This window comes from Leptonotus elevatus, chromosome 6 (genome assembly GCF_054856555.1).
Source record: "Leptonotus elevatus isolate MCC_2025b chromosome 6, RoL_Lele_1.0, whole genome shotgun sequence".
Taxonomy (NCBI): domain Eukaryota; kingdom Metazoa; phylum Chordata; class Actinopteri; order Syngnathiformes; family Syngnathidae; genus Leptonotus; species Leptonotus elevatus.
Genome location: NC_141244.1, coordinates 10,077,965 through 10,099,774, shown reverse-complemented (window position 1 = coordinate 10,099,774; position 21,810 = coordinate 10,077,965). Strand labels below are relative to the sequence as shown.

At 39.6% G+C, this 21,810-nt stretch overlaps 1 protein-coding gene across 1 annotated transcript in view; it reads left to right on the top strand.

The window, feature by feature from the left end:
- Nucleotides 1-20,151, top strand: part of tgfb2 (transforming growth factor, beta 2) — a 34,200-nt gene extending 14,049 nt beyond the window's left edge. Inside the window, exons 2-7 of the mRNA XM_086077944.1 lie at nucleotides 8,798-8,961; nucleotides 11,842-11,974; nucleotides 12,051-12,161; nucleotides 12,285-12,459; nucleotides 14,302-14,455; nucleotides 14,537-20,151. Coding sequence (XP_085934070.1) covers nucleotides 8,798-8,961; nucleotides 11,842-11,974; nucleotides 12,051-12,161; nucleotides 12,285-12,459; nucleotides 14,302-14,455; nucleotides 14,537-14,695 — 896 coding nt within the window. The 3' untranslated portion in view covers nucleotides 14,696-20,151. The remainder of the gene's footprint in view (nucleotides 1-8,797; nucleotides 8,962-11,841; nucleotides 11,975-12,050; nucleotides 12,162-12,284; nucleotides 12,460-14,301; nucleotides 14,456-14,536) is intronic.
- The last annotated feature ends 1,659 nt before the right edge of the window (nucleotides 20,152-21,810 follow it).

The window sequence follows — 21,810 nt, the reverse complement described above, 5'->3', positions numbered from 1 at the left end:
CAGCACCGAGGAGTCGCAGAGCACATGTGGATTTCTTCAGGCCAGTCCTTCTGAAACATCTGCAAAAGCAGTCACAGCTGAATTCCTAACAGCTCGGGATCACAGCGCAATTATTTCACTGCAAATGTTTTCATTTATGTATTCCCACACTTTCAATCTGTTTTTGTTAAGCTCATGGTTTGGGCTGAATTGTACGGCTGTCACCTGTTCAGGTCATTGAGGGGAGCTGAGGTTTGGAAAATAAAACTGGAAATGCTACAAAAATGCTCCCATGGCCTGATGTCAGTAAAAAAAAAAAAAAAAAACGCTGAAGGGGGGGAGTATAGTGGCTGCCTAAATCCTCATATCAAGATTCCAAATGAAACAGTTTTACCTCAAATTGTTCTTCATGTCTTCTCGGTCAGATATTTGCCCACTGCAGGTGTCCTGTAGCCAAGGTTATAATAATCCTTTCATGTCGCAAACTCCAGCTCCCTGACAGTACTTAAAATGGCCATTAAAATTGGGGCCAACTATTCCACAGAAACCATGAAAGTGTGAAAAGATCAGAATTTGGTCAGCTGCAAAATGAAACACTAAACAACTCTGAAAGTGTGATCCTGGTGAGTATACAGTAGGTTACAGGGCAACTGTGTTTCCACGCTTGCGTACATTTGATGTGGTATTGACCCTATCGGTAAACCTTTTCGTAATCAAAGCATTAGACCAGTGGTTCTCAACCCGGGTTTGATCGAACCCCTGGGGTTTGGTGAGTCAGTCTCAGGGATTTGGTGGAGGTCAAGACACAACTCAAAGGATTTGTGATGATATGCCCCGCTTGGCCATCATTGGCTGCAGGTGATCATGCTACATTGGTATACTCGATAATGGACTGTTGTGATGGTATGTCATGGGATTTCTTTATTATTGTAATGAATTCATACTATGTCAAGCAAAAAAGAAAGTGGTCAGACGAATATGTGCAATATAATTTCACATTTATAACGGATGTAGGGTGTTTCACAAGGTTCAATTCTGGGGCGTCTGCTGTTTTAATGTCATGGTTGACGTGAGTGGTTGAGGGATGTTGGACCCAAATGCAGGGAAGTAAGGCAATGAGACAGGAATCAAGTGCAATACGTGGAATTTAAATGAAAAATAGGAAAAAAGCAGACAACCACGACTTGATGGGCGTGGACAGGACGTAACTGGACTAGTTCGACCGGACAAGTTGTCGTGACTGTACAGGACGTGACGTGACGTGACAGGACCGGACAAGACTGGGATGGTCGCCATGACTGGACAAAATGTGACTAGACTGGTTGTCGTGACTGCACAGGATGTGACTAGACTGGTCGCCTTGACTAGACTGGAACGAGCGTGACGTGACAGGACCTGACTTGCCTTGACTTGACTAGCTGTGGAGTGGCTGTGACTTGGCTGGGCTGTGACTTGGCTGGGGCTGTGACGAAGGCTTGGCTGTGACGAGAAGAGACACATGAACTTCCACACATAACGTTGACAATGCATCCACACCGACTGAACAAACCCCACAAACGAAATTCACCTCTGCTAATTACTTGACAAGACACACCTGGGGAAGACACAAGCGGCTGAGGGCACTGATAGGTTGACAAACAGGCGAAGGGAAGACACACAGGCGACGTGGTTATACAAAAGGAGACAAGGGGAAAGACAAACGAACACAAAAACACTGAACACACAGACAAAAAAGAACATGAACACCCAAAATCAAACAAAAAACCCAACCCTACAGAACCAAAACATGGCATTTAATTGTATCTAGCTATCGAGCAAAACTAAATCGACACTTCCTTAAACTGCATAATACAAGAAGACAATGCTTTCTGAATTCAAGGTGAAGCGAGCTCGATTAGATTAGTTCATTTTGATCACTAGGAAACCCTGTACAGTACTAAAACTACAGTATGTTTTGAATTTGAAAAAGTATTTTCTGTTTCAATAAATAAGGGTTTGGTGAATGTGCATAGGGAACTGGTGAGGTTCAGTACCTACAACAAGGTTAAGAACCACTGTAGACACAACATTGTATTTGGTGTGTTCATGCTCACGTGGCTTCATTCAGGGTGCTTTATGAGCTCACTCATGTAAGGTTTTAAATGAAAACAGATATAGTCAAATTAATCAACAACATAGAAATGCAAATGTGCTCATAGTGCTCTACAGTTGTGTATTTATTCTGGATTATGCTGTATTTGCTGCGAGTTTCTTGGCAGGGATTTCTACTCTATTTGAACTTCTTGGTCAGTGAAGTTTCCCTGGCTCTTGCAAGGGCTGTTTCTTTACTTAATCTTTGAAGACATATTTAAGTGCTGTAATCATACCAATTCATGCCCATTTCTGTCCAAAAGTAACAGTGAAATAATATGTGGCTGTTAATTTTACTCTACCGAGAGCTTATTGTTAATTAGCACAGTTTCCTCCATGGTGGGCTCACCCAAGAATAAGAATAATACATAATAAAATATACCAAATACTTTTAATCAAAGAGTTGTATATTTGGGTTGGAGGATCCCTTCAAGAGTTTAAAATTAAAGCTGTTGCGAATGTCACATGCACCGCTTTTGAGTGGTGGAGTGTGAGTGTGGAAACTAGAAGTGGAGGGCCCAAATGTGAGGAAGCGGGAGAGACAACACCGGGGAGCGAAGAGTAATATGTAAAACGATTTTATTTGAAGGACTTTAAAGATTTGAATGTAGCCTCATGTAACTTGTTTCCTCGTTAGGGTAATTGTCTCCACTTGTGATGTCTTTGTGTAACCCTTTGTCAGATTGTCTTGACAAGAAGTGTTTTGTCCTTTCTTTGATATTACCAAGTGTCTGTCATGTTTGGGTTATGTTTTTCCTTGTGTGTCTCCCTTGGTCTTGTTAAGTGTAATCCTGCCCTTCCTCGTGTCAACCAATCAGTGCCCTCAGCCACTTGAGTCTTGCCCCAGGTGTGTCTTGTTGTCTCATTAGCGTCTCCTGTCTCCCCCTTGTCTGTGTCGGTTCATTGTCATTTTCCTCCCGTCATGCTACCAGTTTTTGCCTTGTTCCCCCCACGTTTTGTTTTCACTTGCCATTTGGAGTTCGCTTTTGTTTTGTAGTAATTAAAGTCCTTTTTTATACATCACCTTTGCCTCCTTGCCCTGCTTCCCTGCGACTGGGTCCTCCACCCGTACTTTGCCTTCTTGACAGTGTCCATGCCTTTTTTTGTTCCTTGTGCTTCTTTAGTTAGTTTTCACTTCCAGTTTTTGCTGCTGATAAGAATTCCTGTTTCAATCAGTGTAGCTAATCTCTACATGTTATTATGAATTACTGGATAGTAATGTGTCACACTACACCAAAAAACTATTTATTGCTAATACCATTAAACAAATAGATGAACTTTCAGTGCTCCTTTAACACTTTGCCAAATAACAGATGCTTTAGTACTTTACTATTGGTCTGTGAGGTAATGGGAGTGATGAGTAATGAAGTGACGGATTACAGGAGTCAGGGGGCCCAGTGTCGGCAGTGTGACAGCGTTTAAGTGACATCAGCCCAAAGGGAGGAACTAATAGAGGCGTAGCAATGCCATCTGTCATGTGATGTCACCTGCCTAAATTCTTGCTTAGAGCCGTCAGTTTGATGTAGCAATTCACACATAAGACTAAATGTCACTATTTGCTTTATAGTATTTTCATGACAAGTGTAAATGTAATTGGTTAAGAGTGTTCTGAGGACAGTGCAATGACCCGCGTAAAGCCCACCGCTCCCACGAACGCTAATTTCCATGTCGCTAGAACCAACTTCTGTCGTCGTGGATCAAATGAAGTACCCAAACGTCATGGCTTCCCATGGGTGGTGATCCCATGTCATCTCTTTGGCATTCCTGGCCATCTCTAGGCCTGGTTCTAGAGAGGAACCCCAGTGACCCATGTCCACTGAGCGAAAACGTAGTCTATTGATATTCATTGTCCAAAGGGTTCTTGAGCCATGCGTTTGCTGATCCTTCATCTACAACTTGTTTGACTTGGCTGGCGCTACCGGGCGCACAAAGCCCCTGACAAATTCCTTGGATTAGATGGACATGCAACACCCTCCACTACAATATTATGACATTTCGAGTAGGGCCACTTGCTAACTAAAATGTATGATTTGCTGTACCAAATTATTTGTTTTGGTTTTGAGAGGGCAACTGCTGACCCAAATTCATGTCCACTAGATTAACCCATGCTTATACAGCAAAACTTTCAACACAATCTTACACAGTCTAAAGCCCTTTTCACACTGCACTGGCTCAGTGTGAAAGAGTCGTGCAACAACGCGAAATGAGCACCTATTTAGAAGTGCTGACATGGCAGCCTACCAGGAGTAAAGACTGAGATTTTTGCCGCTAGTTAGACAGCACCTAGGCAAGAAAGCCATAACTTTGCACAATTTAAAAAGGAGGAGGAGCAGCAGAGAAAAAGTAACGGCTCTGCGGGATTTTGGATAGTTTAATCATGCCATTACCTGTAAATAAGTCTGCAAAAATAACACTAAATCACTCTGCCATCTCCACTCCAATTTGAGGAGACATGCCGGCTTGCTGCACTGCTCCATGCCTCCATTCCGTGGTCTCGGCCCCTCGCCACATACACAATGAATTGGTTTGACAATGGCGTGCTGCGCCCTGCTAAATGCAGGGTGAAAAGGGTTTAACAGTCTAACATTTGTTCTACCACAATCCACTCTGAGACTACTAGTTGTACAGTAACAGTACATTATAGTGCTACTAACAGCTACCCTTACTTTGCTTTGCTTCTCATTAATCCCTTGATGCAGTGGTAACTTACTTGTGAGACATCGTGTTGGCCGACGCAAGTATTTGGTCGATTTCTGAATTGTACCACACTAATTTTCATTACAATAGGGGAACTTAAGCCATATGTGTTCTTAATATGTTCTATGTGCCCCTACTAAGTCTAAACATAATATTCATAGTAATATCAGAGGTGGGCGTGGCAATTGATTTTGAGCATCCATCAATATTTGAAGCCGAACACATTGTAATCGTCAATCCGTCATTCCTAAGCCAAATGGTAGTCCATAAATATTTTCGTCTTTCGAAATGGGAATCCATCAATGTTTCTGTCATTGGTCAAGCAAACTGGGCATTCTGCCATTGACAGATTGACGAACAGTCAATAGTGACGGAATGTCCACCTCTGTATGTGTTTTTTTAATGTATTGACAATTACATTGAAGGATGAAAACCCACTTGGGGAAATGCTTAGTCTTAGTCAATATTGACGGAATGCCCACCTCTGACTAATATTACGCCTGTGGAATCTAGAATTAAGCAGATTAATCCACCCTTTTTCATCCATCCCAGGGGGCTGACATTTTATCCTGCACCGCAGTCCGTTCTGTGGACTAAAATTGACGTCAAAATGCCCTCAGGCTTGCATTGCTTATGTCACGGCTCATCTATTTTCTGGGTTTTGGTCACATAACGTTCTTGAATTGGACAGACTCCCGCATAAAATGCAGAGAACTTTGGCATTACGTCACTGGCCGCCACTGGCAGTCATTCAATGTAGTTTGTATTTACACTTAGGCCTTTTTTCCAAAACTGTGTGCACTATTTGTCATAAATGTTGGGGCTACAAAGCACTGAACATCAACATGTGTCCGCTACCACATCAGTGTGGGTGAAACCTTCTAGGGAACCTCTGCTCAATGTAAGCAGTGTTGTGTCAAAGCACAGTACACTCTTTCACAAGGGTCTGAAGCGGTTTGTGTAAACGGTTTTCATTCAGGTCCCCTTGGAGCTGGAAGTTGAACTTTCTCTGTTGACAGATTGGAAGGAAACGAACAAGAGCATCATTAGTCTTGGCTACTGCTGCTCACTTTATAATGGTGAAGGGGTGTCAAGTGATCAGCATCAGAGGATGAATGACTTTGAGCGTGTGAAAAGAAGTGCTTTTCACATAAAGTAAGCAGTAAGGGTTCTGTTCAGAGTTAATGCAGGTACAAATTTTCATTGTTTTTGTTAGCTGTCGCTGTTCAAGTCAAGCCTTCCCAGTGTTTGATACTTTGTATATGCTTTTTGGACAGAGGTGGCAAATCTAGTTCCAGAAAGTAAAAACCCTGTGACAGTTTGCCTTAAGCCCCTTGTGCTAGCCAGCTAGCTCCCTAGCAGGTAACCGAGCACCTAGGGAGCTAGCTAGGGAGATATCTCGCTAACACCTGGTGCTATAGTCAAACTGTGGCAGGGTTTTTACTTTCTGGACCTGGATTTGCCACCTCTGTTTTTGGACTCTATTTAACATCTTATTTAACAGTTATTTTGATGGTTGCTTGTTCTTTGACTTAAATGTTTTATAATTAAATACTTTTTGATTATGAACCTGCATTGCCTCCCTGCTTTCCTGTACTTGGGTACTCAACTTTGCCATAACGTAACATGACAAGACAGAGAGACCTACTGTATTCCTGGTTAGTGGAAATATTGAACAATGGTTAAAAGAATGCGAGTGACTGCCGGATTTGTGCATTGCTGCAGAAAATGTAAGGATAGAGCGATGGACACTCTGGCAGCAGAGATATTTCACAGGTGTCTGTAAGAAACCCAAGACTTGGCTGGACAAACACTCCGAAGCTGAATCAGTAAATCTGACACAGTAAATGCTTCTGTTGCTATATGTTTGCCCTGCAGTCTTCCACATGGAAACTTCAATTCCACTTGAATAGTAATGATTCTCATTGGATTGTTGGGATCCAAGACAAATGTATGACAAATTAAAACGATTTAGTACATAATGTGATATGGGTTTTGCAGCAAGCACGCAATTTGTGCAATTCATTTTGTGTATTGTACACAGACTACAAGGAGAGTTAGGGCGCACTCACACTAGGCCAGTTCAACCGTACCATCAATCACCGCCTGTGTCCCCCGTTGGTCTATACTCACACTGTGCTGGACCGATCCATGCTTCACCACATTTACTCGTACGTGTGAAATCGCTTCATAATACCACACGGTATTACAACTTTCCTGGCTTTGTGACTTATTTAAAATCCATCCATCCATCCATTTTCTTAACCATTGGGCTTATTTATAATACTTTGCACATAAATAACCTTAAAGTGAAAGTCAACCTTAAACATTTCTTGGCAATAATATGTTATATGTGACCTCACTAGTGTAAACATGACATTCTGATTAATATCACATTTGTGGAATAAGTTATGAAGCAAAATCCTGCCAATTTGATCCATCTCAGGGGGAAGCCATTTTGTCACTTGCTGTCGACTGAAGATGACATCAATGCTAACGGACAGTGGAATGAACCAATGAGCGAAGAGCGGACGTGACGTCAAAAAAGCAACTCGTTGGAAGTCTTTATTTATTTTTTGTTTTTTGCGGAGACGGAGTAAAAATCCAAAATGGCTACTAGCCAAAGAGAGACAGTAGTGAATGACTTATGTCATTGTTGCGGATTCACCAGTAAGCTCGCAGCTGTAGAAACGACGTCACACAAATAGACAAATTTGATTGGTCAGCCTGTTTTTGACCAGTGCCGAATTGCTGTCTATGGGCGCATGTCCAGACATGAAATGTGGCTTGCCAGGCTACCAAAATACCATGTTTAGACTAGTGGAGCTGCATAGAACATATTATTGTCAATAAAAATAAAATTCAAATTGGGGTTGACTTCCTCTTCAATGATTGGTACTAAATTAGCTTCCCAAAATGTAAACGTGTATGGTGACTGCACATACTGTATGTATGTCAGTGCTACATGTATCTAGCCTGGCAGGCCACACCCACTTTCTTGAAAATGAAAGTGGGTCTGGACAGGCGTCCATCGACAGCGATTCTGCACCGGCTGAAAACAGACCGGCCAATCACATTGGTCTATTTGCGTGACGTCGTCTTCGTGAGAATATCAAAGCAGTGACTCGTGACACCATGAATCTTCATGTTTTTCCCGCAACAACGACTTGAGTCATTCACTATCGTCTCTCTTCGGCTAGTAGCCATGTTGGATTTTTACTCTGTCTCCGCCCATTAAAAAAAAAAAAACTTCAACGAGTCACTTTTCTGACGTCACGTCCGCTCTTCGCTCATTGGTTCATTCCACTGTCTGTTAGCTCAGGTTTGCCCCGCCTCAGAAATGCGACTGATAGGGTGATTGACCAGACTCACTCTCCGGACGTGACTCGTCAGATACACAGAGAACGGAGCCGGTGGGCAGAACTCCGTGGGATAAATAAATAATAGATATAGTTGAAAATGGATTACGCGACACAAACACACTGGAACAATTTAGAAGCACTTTATGCTATTTTCACACCAAAATAGGGGGAGGCCAAAAGTATTTACCCACGTACAAAAATTGCATCCCCTGCCATAAAATATTATAACTTTTACCACAGAAAAGTAGAGATTCTTCAAAAAAGTTCCTTGTAAACAGATATTTAAACGTCTAACATCTGGAACAAAACAGAAAAACGGTAACATTCAGTCGTCTGAGCTTTTTCTATGTATATCTGAGATTTCCTACTGTGTGTGTGGTCATTGAATGCAGCGCGAGTGTTTGCTTTTCTTTTGCTTCCCCGAGATGAATACTTTTTTCTTGTTTCAAAACAAAGCCCACGTGTGTGTTTTCACGTGTGGATTCGTCATAGGATATGACTGCTGAAAATAAAATATGAAGTCAGCAAATCAGTTCTATTATAAACATTGATTATCACCAACTTTCTGATTTCCGCTTGTCGACCACTTTGCTGAATCTGTCTCTTTCCTTTCCTTCTTTGTGTTTCAGATGTCATTTCTCCCACTTTCTTCAACCCTTACTTCCGACGGCTAATGTTTGATGTGTCCTCCATGGAGAAGAACGCCTCCAACCTGGTGAAAGCTGAGCTGAGAATCTTTCGCCTTCAAAATCCTACTGCAAGAGTATCTGAGCAACGCATTGAGCTATACCAGGTAATACAGCTACAAGGACCGTCTCGAACATTATTTTGCTGAGATTGCTGATGGAGTTTAAATGAAGAAAATGGCCTGACCTGGTTTATAAATTTAAAATTCCCTTTATCTAGCCTCATTTTCACCAGTTCAATTCATTTTTCCCCCACAGTGCTTAACTCATTCACTGCCATTGACGGTTATAGACTTTTGACATGACATTTGTGAACTCATGATTATTCATACATATTTTATCTGTTCTAAATGTACAATACAAAAAATTCTAGGTTTTCATACTCTTGTTAACAAAAGTGCAAAAAAAATGTAAACTAATAGAAATAGTTCAAATGAATTTTTGACGTCAATAGCCGTCAATGGCAGTGAATGAGTTAATTGTAATTAATCGCATGACTTCAATAGTTAACTCACGATTAATCGCAAATTTTATATCTGTTCTAAATGTACAATAAAAAAAAAAATTTTTTTAGGTTTTCATACTATTGTTAACAAAAGTGGAAAAAATGTTCAATAGAAAATAGAAATAGTTCAAATGAATTTTTGACGTCTATAGCCGTCAATGGCAGCGAATGAGTTAAGGGGGACACTACTTGATTAAAGAATTGTTTCCAACACAGTAGAGAATTTAGATGAGTGATTTGGTTCTGCAGCCACCCGGAGCTGGCTGTCGGTCAGCCAGTGTGCAGCAGCCGGTTTCCATGCTATGTTTACATCCAGACAAGGGGATGACAGCTGGGCTAAACACAGCTCCAAACAGGGAGACTCTCACGCCTGTAAATGTGTGAGGGAGGAAGGGACAGGCCGGTACGACGAGGGAGACTTGATAACATCCACCTTACACACATATATATCTTGTACATACACATACACACTTACTCTTGTCTGTATACATAACTAAACACAACATGTAATCGAGACGTGTTTGAAAATATACGAGCTCCTGAATTGCTTTTAAATATTTTGCCGTAATAAATACAATATGTCGAGGTTGTTTCTAAGATCGATAGATCGATATTAAAATGCTGGAATTTGCCAACTACTATTTAGTTTGTATTTGAGATTATATTTGACTTACTGGCTTGTTCAGCCTGTTTGGAATCTATCCATGTTGGGTAGACCAAGGGTGTTTTTTTTCTTTACATGCCCCCGGCGCACTTTGGCTGCTGAAAGTAGTCTAAACTTTACATCTGCTGAAACCAGGTCTAAATAGTGGCGCAGATAGTGTAATGTGATTTTAGTGATTTGATCAAGGTGCAGGCAGACAGGTTCGAGGCTAATATATTGATACATTGTGTGTGTGTGGTGGATGTCGTCGTATTGTCACATGAATGCAATTTGTTGTTTTATAAGTCTCCATTTAAAGTAATGTTAATCATGAGGGGTGTCAGGCGATTAAAATTTTACATTGTAATTAACCGCATGACTCCGATAGTTAACTCACAATTAATCGCAAATTTTATATCTGTTCTAAATGTACAATAAAATATACTTTTGTTAACATAATAATGGAAACAAATCTTTAGTAAAAATATTGCTGCATCTTTTAGTCATACAGTAATTTCATAATAACTCATAGAATTGAGTTACAACTAAAAATATGTACTGTACAGTAAAAAACAAGTGAGATATTGATTCGTGTTGAGGCCATTTTTCTGCCACTAGATGGCATAATTGCATTTGTAAGACGCTGACGACAAGCATTTTTCTTTTCACATTATCAAATCAAACTTTATTTATATAGCACCTTTCATACATTAAAAATAGATACCTAATCTTCAACATGAAGTAACTTTTTCTGCACATTTTTAAAATTGTCTCCACAAATATATGCACTATTATTAAATGTATTACTGCTAAATTTTGACGAGGATGTGTCTGCTGCATTGCGACTGGACTTCCCCTCAGTACAGGCTTTCCAAGTAAGGGGCGGTCATTAATTGCGCGTAAAAAAAATGTAGTGCCGTTTAAGGAACTTTGAATTAACTCAGAATTAACGCACTAATTTTGACACCCCTATTAATCATACAAACCAGGGGGGAATCATTGAGTTAAAAAAAAAAAACTTCAATAAAAATGTATAACTACTAACATAGCAGTCCCATCTAAAAAAATAAATAAGAAAAAAAAAAGAAAAAGAAAAAAGAAATCTGAGTTGAAGCTACAGGAGTTGTGTTTTACACATTCATTTTGAGAGGAGTCAAAATAAACATACGGTTCTGAAGGAGAGGACAGCTGAGTAATAATAGAGGCCTGTCTGCCATCTGGTTTTGGGTTCGCTCTTGCTCCTCGACAATCAATCAAAGAGAGAGGAGGCTAGGCAGAGCTCAATTCAAGCTTTGGCTTCTTATTTCTTATCAATTAAGATATTGCATTTTTAGAAGCAAAATGTATTTCTTCCACTTTCGACTGTCTTTCAAGGTCTAATATGCTTTAAAATTTGTCATGTTATTACCATAGGCAATTACTCTTGAATGTGGGGCAGGGGTGGATCTACTTAAGTAGGTTGCAGGGTCGTAGGCCACCCCAAAATCATGAAAATTCCCAAACTGTTTGCCTTATGATCTTTAACAGGTGTTTAAAACTAACTAAAAGAACAACAACAAAGTCATTGCTAAAATAATGAATACATAACTGCTTGATTGCTTGGTTTAAGTGTGTTTAATAAAATCGGACAATATCAAAGTGGCCCTTGCATCATTCGATTTTTCTGTATGCGAAAAAAGTTTGGACACCCCTGCCTTAGAAGATGAGTTAAAATCAACTCCTAAAAAATTAACCCTGAAATTTTAACGCTGTGTATCATTAAGACAATTAGACAAATATACAATTTTCCAATGATTTCGTATCCTCTGCCTTGGATTGAATGTCTCCTACTGTGGTCAGATTTTAGCACACAAAGACCTGACATCTCCAACCCAACGCTACATCGACAGCCGAGTGGTACGAACGCAAACGGAGGGCGAGTGGCTGACCTTTGATGTGACGGAGGCAGTGAGTGAATGGATGAACCACAGAGGTGAGTGCAGTCCAACACCCATTTTTTATTACTGGATATTATTTAAGCACTTGATGTAACATTTGTCTCTTTTCAGATAGAAACAGTGGATTCAAGCTCAGCCTACATTGTCCTTGCTGTACTTTTGTTCCGTCAAATAACTACATTATTCCCAACAAGAGTGAGGAGCTGGAGGCACGGTTTGCAGGTTATTTGATCTGAAAGCTTCATAAACAACGTTAGGTTACGATTGAATCTCATTGGCGGGTAAAGTTACATTCTAATCTGTTGCGTCCCTCTGAGATCAATTGCTTCTGCGTTTGTGCTCTAGGTATCGACGACAGCTTCATCAGCGGCGGTGATCTAAAAGTATTTAGGAGGCTGCGCCACAATACTCGAGCGCCACACCTTCTAATCATGCTGCTGCCCTCGTACCGATTGGAGTCGCCGTTTCACCACAAAGCACATCGGACAAAGAGAGCCCTGGATGCAGCTTATTGCTCCAGGTACTCCGATACACTCGATCATATGCATGAACTTGCTGTTTTGATAAAAGTTGACTTTCGAATTGTTTGTATTGTATCGGTGATGGGTTGGATATTATTGTTTGTAGATGTGTCTGCTGCATGTGCAGATCACCACACTAATTCTATAAATCACTGGCTTGGGAATGAAGTGCTGCATCCACAAGTGAAAACAATAATGATGTTTTTGCTGTCATTGTGGGGACTCACCTCTGACGGCGTATTAGGGCCACGTATAAATATAATTTTTTAGAGGGTGGGGGCAATATTCCAAGAAAAAACGTGCAAATTTTTGACTTTATAAAGTGGCAGATATGCGGGAAAAAAACTCAGGAACCTATGAGAAATACACGTAGCGTATTACTCGGATGTTTGTGCCAATACTTTTCGGCCGGGTTTCCAAATAAGGAGATTAGTAATGGCTTCAACCATATCATGTTAAGCTCTTTGAACCCTTGGGTACGGTCAGCGACAAAGACGCCTCGCTTTGCGAAGGTCCACACCTTGAGGATCAAGCATTTAAGTTAATTTGTTAAAATAAATATTTACTTGTACATTTATGTTTCCAGAATTATTATTTACACATTCATACATTTTGGTAATTTTTTTTGTACAAGTATCTAAGTTGATGTATCGAATCTGCTGCTCTCCGTCATTCACTTGCATTTACCTAAAGTATGCTAGCTTCTGATTGGTTAGTGTTTAGTCAGCTGATCAAGAAGTGTTGTCGCTCTAGCTGCTGTGTATGTCGAGTAAAGCTTAAATTAAGAATGAATCGTCCCCATCCTGCCTTTTAATTTTATAAACAGTGACCCAATAACCACCAACGAATCCTCTACATTAGACTATAGTTAAATCTGCCACATTATAAATTTGCAGATATCCCACTTTATAAAGTGGCAAATTTGTGAGTTTTTTTCCTCTGAATATTGCCTCCGCCCACAAAAAAAAAAAACCATATATCCATATATATATATATATATATATATATTTATACGTGGCCCTAATACGCCGTCGTACTCACCTGTACCTTGGAATTGATATACTATACTTGTTTTGGCTCAGGACTCAGCAGGAACAGCAATGAATCAACACAGAGGGGAGACGAGAGACTATATACACACACACTGATGACATAACGAGAGACACCTGAGACTCAATTGGCTGAGGGCACTGATTGGTAGACACACGAGGAGGGGCAGACAAACACAAGTGGGCAGGACAATGCTTGACGAGACACACTTGGAAAAAAGAACATAACGCAGATCATGACTCACTCACTTAAAGAAACATGAGGACAAAATCAAACAAAATCCAAACTAAACCTGACCATGACAAAAGTAAAAATTAAAAAAAACAAAAACAAAACACAAATCAAACCATGACAAATATGTTCTATAGAGCACCAATAATCTAAACTAAGCATTCTGACTAATATTGGGTTTGTGGAATATAATCAACACGCTTTTATCCTTCTCGGGGCGGCCATTTTGCCACTTGCTGTCATTGCTTAGGGCTCAAGTAATGACCAATCACGGCTCACCTGTTTTCTGAAGCTGAGCAGTGATTGGTCGTTACCTGAGCCCTGAGCAACTCTGTTGTCATTTTCTGTCGACAGTAAGTGGCAAAATGGCCAATGGATGAAAATGGGTGGATTTTGCTGCTTTATTCTCATAACACAAACGCAATGTAATGTAATGGTGGCGCATGCAACATATTGTACAGCTTTTTACGCCTTGGTACAGTAAATGTGTGTGATAGAAAAAGGCCTTCAATATCACATATGAGCAAAACTGTCAAAATGACACCCTTTCTGAATTGTAGAAATGTTCAAGACAACTGCTGCTTAAGGACCCTCTACATCGACTTCAGGAAGGACCTCGGCTGGAGATGGATTCATGAGCCGAAGGGCTATGAGGCCAACTTTTGTGCTGGAGCCTGTCCTTATCTATGGAGTGCTGACACACAGCATGCCAAGGTACAAAAAAAAAAACAACAACAATCAACTGTGAATGAGGAATTGTTCACAATAAAGTCACCGGTTTGATTATGTTTGCAGGTGTTAGGCCTATACAACACCATTAACCCCGATGCGTCAGCGTCACCCTGCTGCGTGTCCCAGGACCTGGAACCCCTCACCATCCTCTACTATATCGGCAAGACGCCGAAAATAGAACAGCTCTCCAATATGAAGGTCAAGTCTTGCAAGTGCAGCTAGAAACGAAAGCCAGCACAGGCCACACCCACCTTCCTTCGCACAATAACGCGCGCACACGCCAATCGCAACCATGCTATCTCTTCTATTTTCACTCACACGGGCCAGTGTCATGTGTTCAAGATTAGAGGTACTGAACAAATAAACCTCATTCCAAAATGGCACTGCAACACTCTTACAACTACACGACGCAGACCGTGATTCCGTGAAGACTTTGACGCCACGTGCCTCGTTTTTTTTTTTTTTCCCCATGCTGTTTAGCAGACAGCAAATCTGGCTGGTGGGTAAATATTTTGATGATGAACATTAGTTCTAGTAGAAGTGCGCCTCCAGTTTGCGGTGCCCCGCTCGCCTTGCCAAGCATCGGCCCCATGTCGGCTATCAGATGTCAAGATTCAAGCTGCCATTTCCAATCGAGCCTCTTTCTCCTGGAAGGGTAACAGGGCAGTTATTTTTGGTGCTGACAGAGATAGGCCGAGGTATTGTTCCCATGCAGCGAAACGAAAGGCTAGAAGAAAATCAAATCCGTAGTATTTTTTTTAATTTTTTATTTTTTTGGGGGGATGACATTGACAACCGTGAAATGACTGACATATTTATAAGACAAAGGCAATGTGTGGTACAGCGGCATATTAGGGCCACGTATAAATATTTTTTATTAGAGGGTGTGGAATATTCCGAGATAAAAACTCACACATTTTCGAGACAAAAAAAAAAAACACAACCAGAGCTATATATATATGAATATTCATTGGTTGTTAATAGAACACTCTTTCTAAAATGAAAAGGTAGGATGGAGGCGGATTTCTTCTTAAACTTTACACGTCACACATGGCAGCTACAGCGACAACACTTCGTGACCCCCTATCAGCTGACACACTAGGGCCATTTCTTCCATACCGTACAGAAGCCTGATTGCCCCGCCTCCCCTGTCCCCCTTCGGTCTGCACTCACATTACTCTAACCGAACCGTGCCCCGGGCCCAGTTGCCTCCAAAATATACGTCATCACGTTGATTCACGCTAGAAGAAGATGTCATCTTAGGGGGATAAACTGGGGATCCGAACCGTACTCGGGCGCGGATCGAATGCGCTCAAACTACCAGACGTGCTTGGACACGGTACAATGGCCCTAGTGTGAGTGCGCCCTAACACTGACCAATCAGAAGCTAGCAGACTTTAGGTAAATGCAAGTGAATGACTGAGAACAGCAGATGCAACATATCATTAGTCAGGTTTCCATCCAATTGTTTGGATTTTTTTTAAAGCAAATTTACTGAAAATGCTCAAAACTTTTACCCGTTTCCATCTGTTCTTCTTTCGCGAATTTTGAGTGGTACCTAAATATACCTGTAGGTGGCGGTATACACCATAGAGCATAGAGATGTGATCCACCAATAATTTAAAAGAGAAAGAAGAACTTTGGTGTGCGATATTCGCTTCTTTAATTAATTCCAAAAAAGATTTCTGTTTCGTCCCCCCCCCCCCCCCAAACATACTTTATTGTCCGCCATTGCTTTGTGACTACAAACGTACGCGTGACGTAATATCCGGTCAAAACGTGACACGTGTATCCAGCCTTGTCAGCGTTTATTCGCATAGCCAAAATTAGCATTTTCCTTTTTCGATATGTTTCAAAATCCACCCCCTCCAAGCGTAAAAACTTTTTTGCAAATTTTATGCCCTTTTTTTTTCTTTTTCTAGCGTTTCCATTCAGTATTATTTTCGCATTTCTTGAAAATTTGAATAAAAATGGGTGGATGGAAACCCCACTAATTTAGCGACTTGTACCCAACACTTCAAAGTATGAATGCTTTATATGATACGGTTAATCTCTGCTAAAGCAATTACTATCTCCTTATTTGATAACTCGACTGAAAAGTATTAGCACAAACATCCGAGTATGTAATTCTCACAAGTTTTTTTTTCTTGCAAACCTGCGGGCTTATTTGTTGTGAATTTGTGAGTTTTTTTTTCTTGCAAATTTGCCACTTCATAATGTCACAAATTTGCGAGTTTATTTCTCGTAAATTCGTGAGATTTTTTTTTTGTAAATTTGCCACTTTGTCACAAAGCTGCAAGTTTTTTCTCGAAAATTTGCCACTCTGTACTGTCACAAATATGAGTTATTTCTCGTAAATTTGCGAGTTTTTTTCTCAGAATATTACTCCCCTTTAAAGAAATATATATATATATGTATATATACATATATATATATATATACGCATTCGTCGTAATGTGCGGTATGTTTGCCATACAATTATGATTAATTACCGCTGTATTTTAGAAAACACCATAACATTAATGGCGATCCAGTTTTAGTGAGATCCAGTTTTAGTGAGATCCAGTTTTGACTCGCCTCACTTTACCTAAAAAAAAAAGTACCCCTCACCACAATTGCTGTATTATACAGTTGTGTTCGTAAGTTTAGTTTTGCCTGATTGACAAAACAGAGCAGTTAGAAAAGACTGCTGACATGTCGCTACATGAGCCATCATGTATCTTTAGATGACACCCGACCTTCAATGGGTCAAAGCACAAGTTTTACATTGGAAAAATCTCACGAAACACAATTTCGCAACAAGTATGAAGACTGAAATGATCATTTAAGGCCCTATTTACTGAGAGATCAAAAACAGCTGCATCTTTATTTTCGTGCCTCCAAGTACCCGGGGGAGCCGCTTCGATTTGCCGGAAGTCGGCTGCATTCCCTCCCACAACGGCACAAACGCCCATTTCTACCTACACTTCTCTAGGAAAATACCAAACGAAAAAAAAGCTTCAAACATTTTGCCCGACACAAAAATAGGACCCATGGTCTGAATTTACTCCGAATCACAAAGCTGATATACTCATTATTCTGTATATGAATAGCAACAGGTGGAAATTTTTATCGTACCTTCTGCCGTCTAATGGAAGAGCATTTCATTATTTTCCCTGCCACTATACGTCACTGGCATAGATAGATGAACAAAGATACGTTCATAATTAATAAATCATATTTTTTGGGACAAAATAAGCGTAATTGTTACATTTTGTGTGCCACAGCCCCCCCCAAGACCCCCCTTTTTGGGAATCATTGCCCTCGATCACCTTGTCACGTCAGTGATACTGCCATGAGCACACATCCTTTTTTCTTTTTTCTTTTTTCTTTTCCCCCCATTCGCCTTCTAAAGAAGGCCCAGTCAACATGAATCACCTCACGCACTTGTCACATGAGACAGAATAAGGCAAACACTGGAAGTTTATGTGATACGTGTCTATATGTGAAATGCGTTCTGAAAATGACACCGATCCACCCTCAATCCATCTTTTGCGCTCTCCTTTATTCATTCACATGGCATCCTCATTTGCATTTGTCTTTGTTTTGTGTCCTTTGTATTTCTAATGTATTCATTGTTTTGCTATTTAAGATGTTCGTTGCTTCAACAAACTTTGATTATATTTGAGAAGTGGACAGTTAATTTAACCTCTTCAAACTTTTGTATCTTTCAGGTGCTCTATTAAAGATTATTTTTGTTGTCAAATGTTGTTTTGGAAATAACTGCTGTCGGCTTATCCGGTGAAAGCGCAAGCAGCTTCTACTTGTGTTCCCGAAGTACAGCTGGATTTCCAAACCCTGTTTTGTTTTTTGCCAAACAGCTGACTCTATAAGATAAATATTTCTGTCGTAACAACGCTGCGATATGATTTTTCATTGTTTTGTATTACAAAACAAATAGCAGCTTTGAGATTTGAGGTTTTTTTTCTGACAGGCCCAAGACCTTTGCAGGTCGAGTGCATCTTACGAAAAGGCTAATGACATCGAGTTGCTGTAGCTTCCTCATGACGGAGGAAGAGACTCTTTTTTTTTTTTTTTTACAGCAAATATTTCAGACCACTTACTGTAGTGAGCATGTTGATAACATGGGCATTAAAGCAGTTATTATGATGCATGTCAACATTTGACATGAGCAATGCTGCAGCATTTGTTAAATGCGAAAAATGGAAGAAGCTACTGAAATTCTTAACATTCACAATTTCACATAATGTAACATCCAGGTCTTTTCCAAGAAATGTAAGTTTTTTTGTTTTTTTTGTTTTTGCTGAACTCATATTTTCTGTAAAAAAAACAACATTGCTTACTCATGTCCACTTGTACGTCAATTTGACTTGGAGGAAATACAGTTGCAAATTCCAGGATTAAATATAAAAACTTTCCTTGGGAATACGTGAACATTTACAGAAATCAAACAGAAGGAATAAATCGTATATTTGCATATTAGATATTAATCATACAATTGTAGGGGAACAATGTCTTGTGGCAGAATATTTCTTCACAACTGAATTTGCATTTTCATACTTTGAATCTAGTCATCATTGAGGAAATTTTCATGCTAGTGTTTTTTTTTTTCAATGAAGTACTTCTTTAACAATATCTAATCTGGATAAGAGAAAATGTCCATTTCATTTGCATCGATTATCCTTTAATTTCAAGGAAAGATAACAATTCTATTTCCAAGTTCCTCCCTAACAAAACATGGACACTTTAACACAATTTAGCCAAGGTTGTCCAGCCCTTTGCAACCTAAATGTCTGTGACTGCCACATAACATATTATTTTTCAACCAGCAACTGAAAAGGGACACTATTGATGAGTATTTCCTCCCCTCCCTTATAATAAATAAATAATAATGATAAAACTCAAAAGTTCCTGGGATTACGTTTTTAAGGAACTCTGTTAAGGAAGCATTTTGAATATATTGTGGGTAAATATTTTTGATTTTTTTAAAAAAAAAATTTGGTGTGTGTGTAATTTTGATTGTTTTGCTTTTGGGCCCGATCACAAAGAGTCGAACCGTCAGCCGTCATTTGCGGAACAAATGTACATAAGTGATGACATTTTCTACACATTGGGGTGAATACTGATGTCACGTTTCGTCCACAGTGGTTAGGATTTTTTTTTTTGGTGTTGTCTTTTGGCAGGTGATGACAGTGCACAACGCTCAGTACAATTATTGTGATTTGATCAATTGTTAAATGTTATTTACTAGAAGTTGAGGCCACTTTGATTGAGCTTACAGTAATGTTATCACTGACGCTTACTGTCCACAATTTCTGTTGGTCATTAACTTTTAAAACAAATTGCACTGATGCCATTTTATTTTTATTCTTAGTATCTTGGGGGGGGGGGGGAGTTCTTCCTTTTATACTTTTTAATTAGTTAAACGCTCTCCACTCTTCATCAAACGAGGAGTGTCGATGACCAGCCCAATTGGGCAATTTGTGCCAGTGGACATCCTGACTAGCAGGAAAAAAAGATTTCTACACACCTTTTTTTTTGTCATGGCGGAGCTGTTGTTGTTGTTGTTGTTGTTTTTATGTGTATTTGTTGTTTTTAATGATGTGATTGTGACCCGCTATATTGTACAGCAGGTATACTGCGGCACTCTAGTGGTAAATAAATTATTTATGTTTCAACGAATTCTCTATTGTGTCATTATTACAATGCGTTGTGTCTCCCGTTAAAATCATTCCAGCTCATACAGCACTACTGTATTAACACTGCAGCTATATTTTTCCTCTCTTCACATTTTGCACACAGATAAGCAGAAAATGTGAAGACAAAGTTCACTTAATCCTTTCGGTTGGCCTCCGCCATTCCAACCTCAGTCTGAACAGTCATGTATTTTCTTCCTGCCAATGCCTGATTAAAACTGCAGTTAAGTTCAGACCAACTTAGTGGGCTCTATACCTCACAAATCAAAGTTAAATGCCAGTGCTGGAAGTTGCAATCAGTTGCTTAACCATACAAGTATGACTAATACAGTGGCAGGGTTTACTCAAGAGTAAATGATAGTACATAAATCTGCAGCGAAACGTTCAGACAATTTATGTCACATTCAGAGTTTCCATCTTTATCTTCTGAAGGGAATACGTCTTCTGTGCTGACCTTATAATCATCTTTTATTTGAGGACGTCAGAAATGAGGGGGGAAGTGCCAAATGGGAATTTATTTTTAAAGCAACATGGTGAGAAATCTCATTTTAGTCAATTGTCACCACATGGAATTTATTTTAGTCCACTCGTGTCTAAAAGTGGTTAATTTGAGTGATATACATGAATACCAACCAGTGGTGTCTGGTAAACCACGCCGCCCTACTGCTCAGTTGAGTAACCCACTGAAATGGTGAGAGAAAGAAGCTCGTACCCTCATCTTTCCAAGTTAGCACAGTGTTACTTGGCTGTACCTGGAACCTCTGTCTCCAATGAGAGGGTGTCTAGTGTCACTAGAAAACAACAAAACCTTCATTTTTCTAGGGTAAAACATTGAAATTGAGTGAAACAGGTTTTTACGTTTTTTTTAATTATTATTATTTTTACTAGGGGTGTTCGATACCACTTTTTTTAGACCGATATGATACTCAAATCTTCAGTAGTCACTAAGGGTGTTAGAAAAAATCTATTCGGCAATATATCGCGATATTACAGCGCGCAATTCTCGAATCGATTCGATATGCGTCCGAATCGATTTTTAAACATCAATTTTTAATGAAAATATTCAACAAAACGTCTTACTTAGGGTTAGGATTCACACATTAAGCATGGAAGAATGTTATATTAATGGAACATTAAGCCTTAATATTTTATTTCAGTGCTGTTCAGACATGAAACAGACTGCAACCTGTTTGTTAAATGCAGTGGCTCATTTATGAGCCTGCATTTTCAGATAAATAAATACATTTTCATACAGATCTTACAGTGTGCATGTATACGTTTACTGATTAGTATTTTCTAAATTTGAGTATTTTTTTTTAAAGATTTGAATCGGGATTAATCGGTATCGAATCGAATCGTGACCTATGAATCATGATACGAATCGAATCGCCAGGTACTAGGCAATTCACACCCCTAGTACCCACCAATATCGATACCAAGTGCCGATACCATTAGTACTTCTGATACATAAAATTTCCCAAAAAACAATGACAGATATTAATTTTTTTAATGACACATATATCCCAACTACATCAAATTTTCTTAAAATGTAATGAAATTAATGGCAATTCATTTTTTCAATTTGCTCATAAAAGTCATTTTGCATAGAGCAATAAAATAAACAATAAAATATATATTTTT